The following is a 19,170-nucleotide window of genomic DNA, read 5'->3' on the forward strand; positions in this document are numbered from 1 at the left end:
CCTGAGAGACAGCTAAGTTATTTTAGCTGAATTTTCCAGCTGTGCCAAACACAGGGCATGGAAAACATCAGCTCAAAGATGAGAGTGTAATAAAATGGTAAAGCATTTTCCCTGTTGCTTATAACAGAAAACATAAGGTGATCCTAACTATAAACACAGCTACCTGCTCCACTTACAACAGTATGCCTGCATGAAAGAAAACCAAAAATTAAAACAATTTAAAAGCTGTCTTTGCAGGCTTTGGTGACAAAGCATGAGGGCATCCCAGGGCGCCTGAGGACACCCATGAGCAAAGTCTTTTTTAGGGAGCTGAACTGGTTCATGAGTTTGAATACAAACAACTCATTAAATAACACATATTTAGACTAAACTCTTGGCACATTACAACAAAAAAAGCTCAAGGATCACCACAGGAAGAATTATGGCCTAGAAACCCTCATCGCTTTCTGAAGTTATCTTAAAGTGAGTCTCTAGGGAAATTTTTTACATTGTTTTTACAGCAAGAGTACACAGAAAATCTGTCTTCTCCTATTTTGGCATCTTTGCTGAAACGAGAAGCCAAATAATTTGGATGTTCACTGAGTATTCATATAGAATATATACAAATGATTCTGTATCCTTCAGGAGGAGAAATCAGAAGGGTCAAAATAACAAGAGGCTGGGAAGATGCCAGGAAGCTCCTGCCCTACTTTGTTTTCTAGACCTGCATTAATAATAGGTGTTTTACAAAAAAAGATTTTTAAAGTAATATTATTTAATATTCTTAAACAATGAGAATTTAAACAAACTGTAATTCAAACAGAACATTTACATTTACAATTTTTTTCCAAATAATTCAAGTGCTGATTGCCTGGGCCAGGCTCAGTATTTTCTCTGCTTGTCAGTTGTGGGCATAGTTCATCTCACAGAAAATGGCCAGAACGCAACGAACTGATGGACCAGCTGAAAAAAATTCCAAGTAGATCTAACAAAAGCCTTATGCACCCTACAGCTTAGCCATTTTCTTTCAATTTTATGTCTCTGATTTAAAAAAATCAATAAAAATTAAGATACTAAGACTTTCACAAACCTGGTCTTAACTAAGAAAAAAAGAAACCTCCCCTTAGACACATGCCATAAATTTGTAACTGTAAGAATAAAAATACTACCAAAAAAAAGTGAGATTGTCCCAGAATCTCTCTTGCTTACTACCTTCACATGGCTTGGCTTATTTTCACTCCTGCTGTCAGGACAAGTGTTTGCATTAAATAGCTGTGAGTGCTGAAGCAGGAGAGAAGCTGAATCTAGAGAGGGAGGTGGTCAGGGATTCACACACCGCAGCGTCCTCCTCTCTTGCAGAAAGAAGCTGCCATTCTTCTTGGGAAGAACCAGAAGCACCACACACAGCTGGAGCACAGGGGGAGAGATATATTTAGGAAGATAAAAGCACACGGGGAGTTTAGTTACCTCAACGTTTATTACAGCAAACTGGAGATATAGGTCAACCCCCTGTCCTGGAGCCTTCGGTGCTTCGAGGCAGAGAAAACGTTACAAATTACTCAGACAGCTCTAACTATGCAAGTCATCCACAGAGCCCGCCAAGGAACACATGTGTTTCAGGCATAAATTGTCCAATCTATTCCTTTCTGAATTAACATCTGTCATCGTGACACCATTCAAAATGACTGAAGACTGGATCATATTAACAACCACACATCTTGGATAAATATTTACTGTTCAGGCTATTTTATACATATTTTTTTTTTCAGTTTAAAGAAAAAAATGTAGATAGCAAAATTCCCGGAGCTGTGAAAGGGGAGTCTCTTTTCAGCCACTGATAGAAAGCATGTGATTTTATTTACAGAATCAGATCAGTGTTTTTCCCTTCCTCTGTGAGTCTTCACACCACACATGGGTGAACTCACAGCATCTTGTGGTGTTGCAATGCTTTCCGAAAGGCTCTTCTGGGGAATTTTATTATGTTGGAGGTTGCTCACCTCAGAGGCTCCACGAAGCCTTCTCCCTCGGGATGCAGAAACAGATCTAGCTAATTGTGCCCCAGGAAGAAAAAAAAAAATAATCCTGTGACCCTTGCAGACAACTAGATGAAGCAAATAACTTACTTTCATGAAAAGCTGTCAAGGGTATTACTAGTTAGTTATCCTGCTCCTCATGGTCACAAACGGGTCAGAGGAAGGGAGGACAGGCGTTCCCAGAGGCACAGAACAGGATGGCGAGAAGTCAACACGAGTGCAGCCCTGTCCTGGCTACTCCTAGGAAACAGAATTCTCCCAGATTCTGGATCAAGTCTGTATTTCAGAAGAAGGTGTCAGCAGTCAGCGTTCATCTCTGCAAGTATGCCATTTAAGTATTATAAGCACATATTTCCAGGAAATGACGTCTGTCCAGGCTGAATTTATCTAGCTTCAGCTCCTAGCCACAACATTCTGCTATTTCTTATCAGCACTGCTTGAAAGGCCAAGAAGGATCCTCCTTGATGTCCTGCAGAGCAGGGGGCAGTGCCCCCTCCATCAGCAACGACTCCTTCCAGTCCTTTACTCTCACACTGCTTGAGCAGAACTTTACTAAGATATCCAGTCTCGATTTTAAGACTTCAAGAGAAAATTCATCAAGCCTGTAGGGCAGATGTAGCAATAATAATTATACTGATATAAATGTGCTGCCTTTTTTGGTTGTTTGCCTAGCTTCAGATATGCTCCTTCCTACTAAATTAAAAAGTCTTCTGAGAAAAATGTTCCCTCGAGGTAGATAGAGAGGCACTACAAGTAAATCTCCCCAAAAGCTCATGCATAAGCTAAATAAATTGAACTCAAATCTCTTAGACTAAGAGAGGCTTTGCAGACTTCAAATGATTCTTGTAGTTCTTTACTGAAGTGTTAACACAGAACATCTTTATTCTACTAACACTTGCATGAATAGCTGATACCCTTTGGGTGACGTCTCAGTTTCGCTGTTGACGATGTTCTCTGACTTCTTTCATGTGTTGGATTTGCAAAGCTCTGCTCCAGTATGGAGGAACATCTGCCGCACATGTGGGCAACGCAATATCCTCAGCAGGCACTGGCTGCACGGGTGGTAAAGCCATGTATGTCTGGATGAAAGAGACACCCACATACCTACACGTGAGGCCAGGTGGAGATGATGCCGTGTGAGCTCAGCACACACTTGCTGATTTGGTCTGCCAGGTGCCCCATCACATACGTATGGGCCAGTGAACACACACGTCTTAGCCAGCATGCAACCACCAGGCAGTAGTGAGGGATAAAAGGGAGGACAGAGCACACTGGGTATTTATGATTTGGGGGAAATCTGAGAGTATTGCGGTGCAAAATGGAGGCACGAGGGAGCAGGACATAAATCCACAGGCATCACACAATTTAATTAGCTCTGCTGTTCATAGAATTGTGTGTTTTATTAAGATCAGCATCAGATTCGAAATGACTTTCTTTATGTTCCCTCAGCTATTCCAAGTTTATCTTTGATCACTGCAGTTAATCAGTATAACCTGAGTTTACATGCACTATAACCTTGAAATGCACCTACCAGGACTTGCACAATATTGATGTCTGCACATTGCCAGAGCCTGCCAAAGAGGGCGAGTACAGTATGAGCACCCTCCTGATGCTTTTTCAAGACAGTTGTGCTACGTCTTCATAGACTCATTTAGGTTGGAAAAGACCTTTAAGATCATCGAGTCCAACCATTAACCCAACATTGCCAAGTCCACCACTAAACCACGTCCTTCAGTGCCACATCTACATGTCTTTGGCCCTCACTCATGTTAGCTTTTCAAAAGAGATGTGGAAAAACTGCAACTCTTTAAATTATCCATCTTTTTTTGACTTTGCCTGAGCCATGAATGAAGAAGGAAGGAATGATCAAATATCTAGGAAAGGACAGCGACTGTTACAGTTGGATGGCAGCAGACATGAGAAGAGATTAGAAGATGACCATTTTAGGAAGAAATTGTCTCGGGATAAAGCAGGATGGTGAGGCAATTCCAGAAAGGATGTCCTACTAGGGCAATGATTCAGTCTTTTCAGGGGGTAAATTCTGCTTGGGTCCCTTTATCGAAGAATGATGTGAGGAAAAAGGAGCTAAAGAAGTACAAGAATCCAACCAGAGCTCTCTGATTTCCATGGCACAGCTAGGATTACTGAGCCAGAAATGAAGATGATGCTGTCTTGGTGTATGTGGGATAAAGGTTCTTTAAGGACTACAGAAGTGCAGCATGAGTAAATGCTTCTCATCTTTTAATAGGAAGTATAGTTCCAGGAAGTCTGGATTGGGTAATAGCAAGCAAAGCAAGGGACAAAAAACCTAAAAGGACATAAACCATGCATGGTGCGGGAATGACTGCAGGGACAGGCAAATCAACAATTTTTATTTGAATTTTATGGTGAAATTGTCTAAAATTGGGGTCATCAATTATGTTATTCCTACAAATATAGATACTTTGCATACTTTTGATACCTTTTGCATACATTTGATGGAATGTTTTCATCCAGAAAATAGCGTACTTATGGCTATTTTTTATTTTCTTCATCTGTCCCAGAAGCTTAGGTGAATGTGGCTACAGACTTGTGGATATTGATGACTATCCAATCCAGGCGGAAAAGTATTACTGTCCAGCATGCATCCATCTGATAATATTGAACACTAAGAAGGCACACTGCAATGGCATCAGAGCAGTCCCTGCCACCAGTGGATGCTCGATGGTGTACTAACAGACACACTAAGTATGCCTGGGTGGGAACCGCTCTCAGCTATGTAGTGACCTGCCTAATCTTATTACGCCTGTTGTATGCAGGTATGTATGAAGGGCAGGCTCCAACCTGCACTTTCCATACCAGCAACCTTCTTTGGGAATCCGGCCAGGAAGTCTCCCCCAGGGCCCATGTTGCAAACTGGGTCATTTGTCTCCTGAGGTTTCTGTATGGTCCTCATCACAGTGCTACCTGAAAGCTTGTTAAAAACTATACAATACAGAACTAAGGTCTTCTCCCTCTTATGGTCAGCAGGGACAAGATTTTCTATAGCATACCTATATATTTTCCAGCCTCTCTTCTAACCACGACTGGAAAAAAAACCTGGCTCACCTTCTCTCATAGGGCAGCAGTGTTCATACTTCTCCTTACTTTTGGAAATGGCTCAGATTTCCTAGGCCAGTCACAGAGAAGGATTTTTTTTCATATGCAAGCCTTCCTTGGTTCCCTTAGGCCATTCCCACCAATGCACTGCACTGGGGGAGCAGGTCCTGACTGTGGGAGCAGAACCCCCCAGGCAGTATGGACTAGCCTTCTACACCCACAGAGAGAAGAAAACCTAGGAAAAAAAAAGTCATTGTCCCAAGCATCACCCCAGAAAGGCAAACTAACTCCTAGCTACTCTTTGTTAAAGGAATATGGAATATACTCCAGAGAACATGTCACGCAGACTCTCCCACCTCTTCTTCTCAGTCACAGACTTGGCAGGAGCCAGAAGAGTCTGCATCATGTTTTCACTTTATTATAAGGCATCTTCTCTGCTTCAACATTTAGTAATGGTTCAGTTGCTTTGACTGAGGCACTGAACCATCCTGATGATGTGATAAGGTATTCTCTATCAGTTCCTCCTAAAATCCCACCATGGTCTGTGCGTGGAAATGGTCTTTTGCACCGTGTGCTAGAACCACAGGACAAGCACCACTGAAAAGGCTTTCCTGCCTCTGCCCCAGTGCAAGCCTCGTCACGTCCTTTATGCACGTTGGCTGCCTTACTCACCAGCCATGCCTTCCCATATTATACTTCTGAAGGGATTAGTTATAAACGGGTATTTAAACTCAAATTTGTGAAAGAAATGGGACAAAACCCTTAAGGTGACTTCCCAATTCAAAAGCTTCTTCTCATTTATGATGGAGCAGCAAGTCCAGCTTCTGTCCTCTTCCACCCAAGCCCAAGGAGAGCAGGAGGACACAAGGCAATGCCTACCCAGGCATATCTCTAAGCAGATGGGCTAGAGCTCTGTCTCAGCACAGGATCGAGCATCACAAATTTGTAACCGAGCTTTGCATTCGTAATGCATTAAGACAAACAGCGGTGGATCTACAGCTCCACCAAAATGAGATGAAGAGTCTTTCTCACATCCTTTAAAAACTGAAAAGACCAACTGTATACAAAATATTTTAAAGCAACAAGCCCCTGAAAGGAGGAAAGGGAAAGAAAATATTTGCAATCCAGAAGCAGACTCTGGACTGAAACTGCCAGTGGCAGTGGCCACTCCATTTGTCACCAAAGGCAAGTGACAGCATTGGAAAAAGCAAGCTCTCCCTCCCTAGCCCAGACCCAAAGAAACCATCTGTTCACATGCTGGGTTGAAGTTCCAACCAAGCTGGAAATACATGCATGTGGCTGAAGCTTTACTTGAGGTTGGGCAGCAGGAACAGATTCACAGCCTCACAATATTCCGCAAGCTGACAGGAGGAGCATGGTGGCTCCACTTTTTTTCTTTTTTGTCAGTGATGCAAGACAGCCCCCAGGCGAGACTATTTCAGAATCTGAGGAATCCGCAGAGTACTACGAGACTGTGACGTTCACAGTCTGCCCTAGCAAACACGCAGCATGACAAGGCCACTAAGTAACGAAGAAGGGAAGCACTAAACAAAAGTTCAGCAGGCAGTGAGGGCTCTGGCAGCAGCTTGGGCTTGGCTCTAGCACAGTAACACAAGCTGATCAAGGCAGGAAGGTATCGTAACATACATTTTAGCAGGACTAGAAGTAACCTGTTAACTTAAAGCAGAAATGTAGCTCCCAAATAAAAGGTTAAAAAAAAATCCAGTCTCCACTGCTGTCACATCCCACAAGATCTCCACAAGCAGCAGCCACACGCTGTGATGAACGAGGAGGCATGATGTCATGCCCACTGGTGGGGTCTCAACATCTGCTTGAGGATGACTGCTTTTCAGATGGCATCACTGCTGTGTGCAAGTTGTCAGAGGCATGCCCCTGCAAGGGACAGGCAACCAAACTTGGCCTCACTCGCAGGCAGGTGCTCACTCGCTCCTATGACTTTCACTATCAAAGAGAGCTTCAAGGTGCCGCAGGCACTTACTGCACAAGTGACTCCTCCTGGTAAAGGCTGAAGAGATTCCTGCTGGAAGCATCCGTAGGCTCATTACCATAAGAAGGAAGCTTGTGAGCTGCCAATTCCTGGCGAAACCTTTGTCCTCACTTGGCTGCTTTACCACCATGTGCCAGATGTTCAGGGCAGTGAGCCCTATCAAGCAGGAGAGCTCCTTCCTGATTCACTAATGATGGGCAAAAAACACCCTGGACCCAGCCTCAGCATCAGGCTGTGATGGCTGGTTTGTATAACTGGTGCTTGTAAATTCCTCTGTTTCAGGAAGCGCCTACTCTCCACACAATAGAGAAAATTTCAGCTTTTGACCATTATTTTAACAGGGAAGAGCAGTATATGGCCAAACCTCCCTCACCCTATAATTCCTCTGATACTTCGGGTAGAAGAACTTCTGTCACTGAGAGACCCAGGGTGAGGCAGAAGCGTACGGTAGTGGGAAGTGGCAAGGTGGATCACCTTGTATGGGTATGTATGGGTATATCTAGGGTAACACCTCTTGGCAAAACTACTCTGAGTGATTGTCCATGAGTAATCCCCCTCTGGGGACACCCTAGCAGCAGCCTTTTCATCAGAGAAGGGGTGCCTGGAAGTGTCAGCAGGCTCTTGTATTAATGGTTGCAAGTCAGCACCGCCAGACCAGTCACTACAGACGCACGAACAACTCACATCTGTGACCCTTCAGCGATAATGACGGGTTCATGCAACTGCAGGCTGTGGGACTCCAACCCACTTCCTTTCCACTTGTACATCGACATATTAGATCAGCACGGTGCAATGCTTCCTGCTGTAGCCATATCCCCTTTCTCCATCCCATACTCCTTTCCCCCCAATCACTTGCAACAAGTGCAATTATTTTCTCCTTCAGCTTATTCTAATGCTCGTCAAATGACTGAAATCAGATTACCAGGGTTCCTCAGTTCCCTTTCTTAAAGACAGGTCTATGCTCTCCAGTGACACAGTACTGCCCTAACTTGCTAGAAGACTTGCAATTTTGAGTGCCAGCTCTCCCAGAACTCTACCACAGAGACTATCTTTGTTTTGCTGCTGATGTTGAGTATTTAGCCAAACCTGTTCTTTTTCTAGATTCACCTTTTTTTTTTTTTCCTGGCAGGTATTTCTGCTTTAGTGTGAAATAAAAAGCAGCTGGGCTTTTACTTTACTACTACTTTACTTTTTCCTGCTCTTTACTTCACTTTGGTCAATATTCCACTGTTCCTCTTTCTGGATATAGCGTGTCCCAGGGCACTGATGCATCACCCAGATCTCCAGAAGGCTGTTGCACCACACTGTATGTAACACATCAAATCCTACGTCTCACCATTTTGCTGCTGCTTCTGCATCACACTGATTCTTTTTCCTTATAACATCTCCTGACAATCCTCTCTACAGAGCACTTATCTCTTCCTTAGTATGCAAGTGCTGCCAAAAGACTAACATAATACAGAGCAAATCCCTCTCAGCTGCAGGGAGAATAAGCTTATCTGACCACTGACCCCAGCAATAAATAGCCATTCACCTTTCATTTACTCTTTTTCAGTCAAACTCCCCTTGATTTGAGTTACCCAAAAGAGGACTAAGCAATAATCCTAGTGTCTGGCCCAGAATCTCTGTTCAAGCAGCTCCAGGTCTGGTGTCTGAAAAAATTCAGAGTGTCTCACACCCCACCTGTGACTGTATCACAGACACACGCAGTTGCTATCAACATTCAGGGACAAAGAAAACATCAGAGGGCAGAATTTGGCCCTTTTTTTTGAGGATTGTGTCCATATCCACAGCAGTCACATTTTTTAGAAGGATGCTTCCATTTCCCTTATTTCTGCCCTGAGATCAGACTCCTGACTGTAACCACTGCTTTGCAGCGGGGATGAAGTCTTGCAGAGGAACAGGCATCAGTGGCATTACAGAGATCCTAGGTCAAGGAAGCACCTCTAGATGCATCCAGGAAAGGAAGAAACTCCATTTTCTCTGGAAAATCAGCTGAGAGTGGAACAAAAACTCTCCACAGAGAGCACTGGAGAAGCATTTGTCATCTTGAACCTACCACACACTGGTAAAAATACTAACACTCACTACCAGAACAAACAGACGCCTACGTCTTATTCCCACAGCACTGTTAGTTCTCCACCAGGTCATTTCTTCTAGCTAGAGGCAGCACTTTTTGCATTGGTTTCCACCAGAAAAAGCAGCTGTGCTAGACACCTGCTTGCAGCTAAAGCCAGTGACAGCAGGATCTCAGCCTCATCGAGATCAGACTAGAGAGGACAAGCCAGATGTTTTCCAGTCACCTAGACTGTATCCTGAAGTATTCAATGAACTGACTCAGCAGCCTCAAAAACTAGCAATGATTCCCTTTGGGAACTCGTGTAGAACAGGTGGGGTGTCAAAGGATTGAAAAATGGGCATAAGTAGTGCCTAGCCTTAAGCAGGCAAAAAACAGGGAAGAGAGCTGATTTATGATTTCACTTCTCAGAACAGCAGGATTAATTATTTGTAAGCACCTGAAAAAAATAACGAAGACTGAGTAGCAACCCAGGCCCATTTGTCAAGGGTGAAACACTACTGAAAAGAAAAAAACCCAGTATTTCTTTATACAGGAAAAAAAATCATAGGGGAGAAGCAAGACATGAACTCAAATTCGGTAAGGCTTCTGACGTATCACTTTCACAAACATGCCAAAAAACGTTAACTAATGATACTACTGTGATACAAGTAAACTATCCAGGAGTTCTCAGTGGGCTCACTGTAGAAGGATGTTACTACTTTGGGGTCTTGTTTTCATTGTCCATGTGGATGATGGAGTAACAAGTATGTTTATTAAATTGCAGAGGACACGAATCTGGCAAGGCAGGCAGCTACGCTGGAAAGCTTTGCCAGAGGAACCTGGCAAATTGAACAAGTGCTCTAGAAGAAAGCATTGGTAGGGCCAAGTGCATGGTGCTGGTCTTTGGCAGGAAAGGCCAATGGCAACAAGCACAGGGTGTGGAGCTGGGGAGATAACTGCTCTTCAGCTCTTCCTGAGACCTGGAGTCTCAAGGAGCTGGACACTCGCCTTCAGTCCCATGTCACTGTGGAAAAGGCTGAATAGTGGGTGTATAAAGAATGAGAACTGCAAGGCTAGTGAGCAGCTGTTTGCTCCTCTCTATTTGCTGTACTCTGTACATTTTTGGGCACTGCTCTTCAAGAAAAAGATGAATCAACTGCAGGCATTCAAAAGAGCAATAGGAATATTGCAAGAGATCTAGAAAACATGACCTACAAGAGCTGAAAAAAATGGAGTGTTTATTCCAAAGAAATGAAGGATAAAAGCCAACCACAAGAGCACTGAAGTAATGTGCAATGCAAGAAACTCAAGTTCTTTCTGCCCTCTGCCAAGCTGGGCACTGAAGCACTCAGTTGAGATTATTGCAATCCCTCTCCCCAATCTTCTAGTAAGTTTTAACAAACTATTTGCTGCACGACTGCAAGCATCAGGTGGAAATTTAATTTGTTTTGAAGCAAACCAATCCATCCTTTGAACTTCAAGCTAAGCAGTAGGAGTCCCTACAACTGTGTTCAGGTTGCAGTGCACTGACATTGCCAGGGCTCTCCCTTGCCCAGAATGAAGAATAAGAGTGTACATAAACCAAAGAAAATTACTTTTGACTCAATTGTTCATGTAACGGAAGCCCACTTGTGCTGGCCCAGAGGCTGACAGGTAACTTCAGCTGTCTGGTATCGGGAAAAGAACTGCAAGTTGGTGCCAGTGTGAGACAAAAGCAAAGTATTGGCTCCTAAGGCCATCTATGTGACAACTGTATACAACTATATAGCCAGACTGTTCCGTTCTGTATATGGTGAACTGCCAACCTCCTCTCTCTGTCTCTAAACACACGATATAACATCCCAAACTCTGAACATTCATCTGTTTCTCTGGTTATTTGTTGAAAAATCATTAAAGAACACTTGAAAACAGATACATACAATTTGTAAAACAAGAACTATACCCAAATAGAGGGCATTTATCCTGGATTTCATGATGACAGATAAAGACAAACCATCCACTGAATGAGAAGTCATCGCTTACAATCTGATTTCATTTAGGATGGGTGAATTACAGAGAACAACCCTGACTAGTAACAGGTCCATAGTACTTCAGAAGGGCACTAATGCAATTGATTGGGACAAAATATTTACATGGGGAAAGTGGTGAATTCACCATTTCAGTGCTTTAAAATTAGACTTGATACTGTTCTTCTGGGTGGCACTTTAGCCAAACACAAGGCATGAATCTCAGTACAGGCAATAACTGAGTGAAATATAAAGGCTTGTGCTATTCCAGAGGTCACATTAAGTCTGTAGACTAGTTTTTTCAACAAGTTGTACTACTGCTGCAATGCCTCCTCCTCCCCTCCTGTGCCATCACATCCTTATCCCCAAACTCCCATTTCTTCCCCTTGTCAGTGCTCTTTTCCTTTCTCTGTTCTTAAATCCTAAGAGTCCATAAAACCCATGCAAAAGCCAGTCCTTTTATATACTCCTCAAAATAAATAAAAATTGAATTAATTGTTCATAGTACACGCTAACATAATCTTGAATAGAAAGCCTCACCTGAGATGCAAGGTCAGGTTACGAAGAGAGATGTCTTTGTAAAACATATTTAACTAAAGCTTAAGTCCATGGAGGTAAAAAAAAGCCTTCACACCGAAATGCAGCAGGACACACAGAGGAACTCTCCTCGGACCAAAAAGTGGCAAATATGACTGTGATGTCATGCCTGCCCACCGTTTCCCATTAGGTGACCTTCACAATGTCATCTGACAGTGTTCTTACCACTTTTTCCTTGTAAACAATGTATTTCAGCCACTTGAAATCCTGCCATTTGAATCCTGCCAGAACAAACAGGGAATCCTTCTCATACTGCTCCATTTTCTGGATTGCACCTTCAGGATATGTGATTCGGAGAGTTGTCTTGCCACCCACATCTTTTTCAAAGCCCTTCACGGGAGCAGAGTTCAGCCTGCAGGGCAACCAGAGAAGACACTGTCATGGAATCCCACTTACACTCATGCAAGTTGATGATACAGCAGTCACTGTTGGGCAAGAGCTCCCTGTACTCAGCTGTTACAGCAGCAATCGTTAACTCTTGCAATTCCTCATCACAAATATTTATGAAGCTTTATACCAACTGACAAGAGTTTAATTGGAAGCAATTTAAATTATTTCATTCAATATAATGCAAACAATTTCTGCATATCCACTCTCGTTATTTAAATTGGGTTGGAAGTTTTGGAAAAGGAAACTGAAAAATATTGTCCTTTCAAATTTAGAGTTACAAACTAAGCATTAATATTTTAACACCCCATTGCTCCTGGGGTATCTTACTTGGATTCTGCAAGACTGTGCTGAAACAGAGGATACAGCTCCACGGCAGTTTAAGCAAACAAACTGGTCTCATGCTCCAACCACCGTCCAGAGCTTATGCTGCTCATCTTATCTGCAGTGAGACTGTTTAGGGAATTAAACCAGCTAATAATTTTCAAAAAACCCCGAAAGAACAATCTCCACCTGGTTTAATTCCCCAAAGTGGCCCATCCAGAAGGCGAGCTGCCCTGCAATGCCAACACAAAGGAAGGGGTTGGGCTGCGCAGCTGGGGTAAGGCTCAGCACCACTGTGGTTTCACGGACTCGGAGGAGTTTCTGCTGTGGAAGCGCATCCCACTCCAAAAAGACCCAAGCAGGCACACAGCTTTGCTCTTGGGCACACTGATATCCAAAGGAATGCTATGTATTTAGCTGCGCTTTTGTTAAAACACCCCTCAGGGACAAAGTTTTTTCCCTTCAAAAAACAAACTGCTCTGGTGTTAACAGCAATGATGACTTTCATGACATTAAAGTTATTCAGAACCTCTATTCAAAACCAGAAACCCAAAGCTGAGGAAATTTCAAGTAACTTGGAATACAAATCTTGCTGACATCAAACAGCAACCCCTGATGGAACAGCATTGCCTGCTTGAATTATTGCAGCCTTCTTGACTTGGGGTAGTTCAATATACTGGAAAGTGCTTATGGACTGCAAATTTTGCCGCGTAGGAATGTTAATGAGGATCTGGATTTGTCTTTTTCAGCCTGGGTAAGCATTTTAGGTGGGAAACCTTTTAGCAGAAGAAAATCCCCGTATACAATCTGAAATTCTATTCAGAATTAAAAGGAATAAATTCCTATTATTTTGAATAAAAATACTTATTTTATCATTAGGAATAAAATATTAAAGGGAATATAAAGAATTAGCACCACTATGATTTATACAGGAGATGTAGCCTTTTTTTGTAGTTTATAAACCCTCGCTTTGTAACCTGACTTGGAGGTATTGAGACTTGTCTGCCTACAAAAACAGTGCTCCCAGCCAGCCTGATCCCTTGCTTTTTCCTCTGTTGCTGACAGCGTGTTCACACATCACTCACTCTTAGCTACAGCCGTTACCTAAACCTCAAGGCATTGTGTCTCTTCGGGGTAGATAATCCTACGTAATGTAAAAGCATGTGGCCCTAAAGGTAACAGAAATAAATACAAAAAGTACTACGTATAACTAGCTTTCTTTACATATTTTCATCTCACGTCTTGAAGTTGAGGGGAAGGCTACCATCTGCAGTTATTTCAAATGTCAGTGAGTAGCTCTTGGGCAGGGTTTCCCCCACCCCTAGCTGCTGGGTTCACTGTTTTGATGCTTACCTTGTTACAGCTCCCAAAACCTGGGACCCCTGCTTTGTATCTAGATAGGAAACAAACCAAACCATTTCCCCAAGTGAAATGAACTCAGGTGTCCAGCAAAAGGCCAGAGTGTGAGTTGCTGATGGAGTCCTAGCGATGGAGTCCTAACGAGCCAGCACTGTCAGCCCCATGGTCAGTGCTCCAGGGGCAGCGCAGGCAATGGACCAGGAAAAGCTCTGGCAGCCACAACCAATGTTCATGAAGGTGCATACTACAGAGCCTGAACCGCTTCTCGGGCAGGACACACTGGTGGTTATAAACCACAGCTGAATCGTAGAAAACCTCAGTTAGGATGCCAGGTCTCCTTGTATTGCCCACAGACAGGCAGTTTTCTCCATAAGAGTGTTTTTCTGTCCATCTCTACTAATGATATAGGGAGCTTAGAGGCACTAACTCCTAACCTTAGCACCATGAAGACCTTCTCAAATAGCACTAAAGTATCATCATCAGGTGAATCGCTATATCATTCCAACCAGGAATTTCAGATACACACTTGTTTTTCCCCTGTCTGCAATCTCTTCTAAGGAGGCATTTCAGAGCACTGACGACTTACTGCTGCAAGAAGCTCCTGCCAGGTTAACAGTATGACAGCTGGGAATAATATCTGCACTGAAATCTGATAATATCCAGTTAACGAAAAACAGTAACTAACTCACTCCAAACTGTTTTAGAACTGTCAAAACTGATCTGGCTCTCTTGACCATAAGATCAAAATTTCTTGCTGTAATTAGCAACCCTCACATGGTAACACGAGCATCAAAATCTCCACATATTGCTGGACCATTTCTTTATCCACAAACGTACCATGTTTTCTCCCTTAAAATTCACCTCCTAGCTCCCAAATTTGATCCTTCAAAGAAGTTTTGCAACCATAAAAAAGGATGCTATAACACAAGGGATTTCCCCAACTCCCACTGGAGTAAAGGAAGCAGTTGGATACATTTAAGAAGTCTGCTCTCATCTCTGGAGTCCCACATTCAGGCACCTGGCTTCATTTAAAATTTACAGTTGACTTTTCTCTCCTTTATCCATCCTGCAAACAGCACAGGTGCTTAGCTGCCCTCTTATCCTCTTAGCTTGCAAACTGACTTAGATTTACTGATGTGCAGAGAAAAGGTTGAACTTTTCATTTAGAAATTAAATAGTGGACTTTCTGATGTAAATCTTAGTGGGTGGCTTAGTCCAGATGGATTGAAACTGTTCTCTTGCTACTTTTTGAACAGTCTGAGCCCAAGAAAAGGCTGTAACTGAATTTTAATTCAGCTCAAATACCTGCAAGTCACCAGACTATGATGAGCAGTAAGAGCTTTTTGCTAACAACTGATGGTGGGATAAACTAGGAGAAGGGCTGTAAAAGTTTCACCCTGTTCTGGACAGTCATTCCTGTGTCCAAAGCACTGCCAGGGAAGCAGGGAACTGCGCACAGGAACAAAGGACTGAAAGGGATCTTCTTGGTCTTTTTGTCCACAGTTTGAAGGTATTTATTACTCTATGTACGTTCCGTTCTTTCTTCACGTGCCCATTACTAGTGCATGGGAGAGAAAGGAGACCGTGCTACATTATAATTCCACTGTGCCTTAAATTCTTTTACTAATCCCTTTCTTCCACCTTAACTAAGAATTTGCTATTGGCCACCACGTCCCACGGTTGACTAAAGTTCAGAGAGATGATATCAGTTACATGTCCTTAAATATGTAATTAGTTATCTTACTAAGGAAAAAAACAAATCGAACTTACACTACGTTAAACCAGTTTTTATAAACTTATACCGTGGTTTATCCTACTTTTCCTATTTACCACTGCACTATTTTGTTAGTCATGATTCAGAACCTGCTATAAACCTCTGCATTTTTCTTCAAGTCAGACTAATGGGTCTGTAGCTCCCTAGAGCATGTTCTCCCCTCCCTCCTACACACACACTCTCTCTCACTCTCCATTAGTACAGGTATTATGTTTGTTAATCTCCAGTCACCCAGAACACCTCCCTGACTTGACAGATTTATTACTGAGAGTGATGACTAGACCTGTGATTTCACATAGCACGTTTTTGAGGCATTCCGAGATGGCGATGATCCAGGTCCTCAGCAAAAGCAAGAAGTCCTAACCTTGTGGTCCTTTCCACTCCTACACCACTCTGCTTCTGCCCTGTTATTTGACATCATCATCCACAGCGAAACAGGCAACTTACTCCCAGTTTCTAGGGCACACCTGTGGGTGTTTAGTCATTACTGAGTCCTTACCCATGGAGGCTTACTGCTTCCTAAGACCCTGTGGTGCACCGTTCTTAGTTCTTCACATCCTAACTATGCAGTGTAGGTCGCAGGGAACACTACACATGTATGACCAATAATACTTCCCTGAGCTACCGAGGGGACATATCTGAGAGCAGATTTAAGAGTATGCTTCACTGCTTCATCACTTAAGGGCATTGCAAAAGCAGCAGCTTTTAGAAAGGAGCTAAGAGAAGATTCAAGTGGGATCATAGGAGATACCACATTCCCAAACAGCTGTGGAAAAAGAAATGGTTGAAGAGTGCTTTTACCCTTTGATGTGATCGCCACTTATAACATTTATATGCTCTTGGGTCTTCTTCCCCTCCATATTAGTTAATGCTTCCATACAAATGGATGTTGTCACTAGCGTAGGTTTATTTGCCTGCACAGCACGTGAACCGATACAGAAACAAAATATGTGACAAAACAACTGCAATGCCAAAGACTCACCTGACAACAACATCATAGTCATCAATTTTTAACCCCAACGACTTATTTGCAAGTACTCCACCATTTCCCACAATAATACATCGCCGGCAGCTGAGACTGTGGAAGAAACAGAGGAAAGAGGCGATTTTTGTAACATAACTTCAAACACACCGAGCCACACATATTTAGTTTGCACCTATCTGAGAACTACAGGAAACCTTTTGGAATATTAAGAATTAAAGGAAGGACAGAGATACACTTGATCCTCAGGTCACTCCATCATGCCCAGGCATTGCACGTGATAAACTGCTTTCAACACCTCACACCACGTGTGGCCTAATGAGATGAGCTGTCAGGACAAGCAGCTCCTCTCCCCCCACACCCCTGGTATGATGGGCTTGAATAAAACCCATCTGTTTACTTAAACCTTCTCATTATTCATTTAGCACTGAAATAACAATAAACCAAAGGATTAGTGAGGAAGTCCTCTCTCCAAGCAATTTTCTGAGTGCAGGCATATCTTGCCAGGTTATCTGGGGTGTGCTCACCTTGCTGAGTGCGAAATTGCTGCAGTTATCATGAGACTTCAAGAGACAGAAAACCACTAAATGGGTAGAAAAAGGATAACCACCCCCACCTCATCCAGTAGGAAACATATATGGAGACACAATGGGTGAGGAAGGGGAAGGAAAATAACCTTAATTAACAAAGAAACAGGAAAGAGAAAGAAGAGAACAGTTTCTCGTGGAACTACGAGTCACGAGAACTCGCTGCAGCAGATGTTAAAAAGTGATTTTGTTTTGAAGACAGAGAGAGGACTTCTTTCCAGCCATCTAATCCCAAACGCAGCTGGCTCTTCTGGCAGCCTGCCTCCATCTCTGGTAGTTCACTGAAGGAATACGTGTCTGCAGAGCCTTTTTCGGAAAAGGTCCAAGGCAATCAGTTGTCTGGAGCAGATCTCTGGGTTAGGCGGTCTTCCTAGTCCCAGGCACTGTTGACTGGTCTCTTCTAAGCTGTCCTCACTGTGATCAATCTAAAGAGCCAGCGTGAGGAAAGCTCTGCTTATGTGGGGTCCGACTTTGCAGAGCAGGGCTGGAGTGCGCTTAAAAGGCTCAGCTAAACCACTGAGGGTTACCCTGCTGACAGAGCCATTAGCTGGAGATATGTGCAGAGTGAACGGCACCAAGAAACACTCAGGAACAGCTTCTCCGGCCCAGATGAAGTTTCACTGTAGATCCCAGCCTTTCCAAAAGAAAAAAACCTCCTCAAGAAGATGGACATACTAGCCCAGTGCTAGAGTGCCTAAGGGCTGAAGAAGTGTGGATGTTTGTGATAATCAAATCACAACAGAGAGAGAACTTTATAGACAAAGGCACAGAAAAAATACAGTTCTGGCAACAAGGAGAAAGCAGAGGCAAGATCTGGTTCAGGCAGTATATTGTGTCAAGGAGGGAAGGGAAAGAGTCAGCTCAGCGACAGAGATGGTAGCAGCTTTGTCAAGACCTTTAGGGAAAAGGTGCTGCAGGAGGGGAAAAAGAAATAGGTCAGTTCTGGCCAGGTGAAGTTTTAGATGAAAACACGCTCTTTTGGTGATTATGATAAGAAAGTTATCTCCTGAACAGGAGACTTTTGGGTGCAATACTGCCATTTCTCCACCCAGTTGTCTCTGGGCCATGACTTTCCTTAATTTTATGTTTTGAAGGATGCCGTGCTGAAATCCAAAGGCTGCAAGCTACAGACACCTGCCTCTATCCCCTTCCCACTTACTGTTAGGATGCTAGATCTTACCAATTTTTAATACAGATATGTTTGTCTCAGTCTCAAACCGGCTAATCGCATTCTTCCCTTTTCTGCTAAATTAAAGCACCATCTACTGTCAGTAGTCCCCTCCACATCTGCATGCAATCCACTTACAAACCACCGTGTGTAAACGTCTGCCTCTAGGTGGATAATCAGCCACGGGTCAGACTGGCAATATAGGAGATAAAAGAACCAGTTCCACCAGCCAAAGCTGTTCCAGCAGCCTCTCTTCATGGCCCTGTTCCCACACAGTACTTGTAGACTGATCAAAGCCTATTCTTAACTTTCTCTTGACCATATAAACCGGAGCAAACTCATCACATCTCTTACAGCATGGCAGCTCTCCTAGACATTGAGTCACAACCCAGATCTCCGCAGCACTGACTCTGGAAGACCAGCATGCGGAGCTAATGCTGCTCAAAGCAGGGCCCCTTTTACACAGAGACTTTATGTACATCATTCCAATGCTCTTTTTATAGTCATTGCTTTGCAGAACATAATCCTCATCTTGTAAGCATGACCTGCGTTGTCACCTCTGAGATGCCTGACTTTTGATTTGGCTCCAGTAAAGGACTGTTCAGAGAAGGGCCCTATGACAAGGTCTAGACTGGCCTGGCCCTCCGGCTCCTTACTTCCCCGGTCTCTGGCTCTGGCAAATTTTCCAGTGTAATCTCACATTTCCTCCAGATTGGTTTTAACCACTGCAAACACCTGCCAGCAGGATTACACTAGAAGTGTCACTAAAGGATTAATTCTTAACAGTAACTTTTTACAGCTGTGTGACATATCCCATTCCTAAAAGGGT

General features: G+C 43.3%; 1 protein-coding gene across 6 annotated transcripts in view; it reads right to left on the reverse strand.

The window, feature by feature from the left end:
- The window catches only part of ST3GAL3 (ST3 beta-galactoside alpha-2,3-sialyltransferase 3), a 183,973-nt gene that overhangs the window by 33,830 nt on the left and 130,973 nt on the right, over nt 1–19,170 (reverse strand). For all 6 annotated transcript variants that reach the window (XM_037404127.1, XM_037404130.1, XM_037404128.1 and 3 more), the window contains 2 exons: nt 16,587–16,682; nt 11,926–12,112 (listed from right to left, as the gene is read on the reverse strand). In XM_037404127.1, the coding sequence (XP_037260024.1) occupies nt 11,926–12,112; nt 16,587–16,682 (283 nt within the window). The remainder of the gene's footprint in view (nt 1–11,925; nt 12,113–16,586; nt 16,683–19,170) is intronic.

Source organism: Falco rusticolus, chromosome 11 (assembly GCF_015220075.1).
Source record: "Falco rusticolus isolate bFalRus1 chromosome 11, bFalRus1.pri, whole genome shotgun sequence".
NCBI lineage: Eukaryota > Metazoa > Chordata > Aves > Falconiformes > Falconidae > Falco > Falco rusticolus.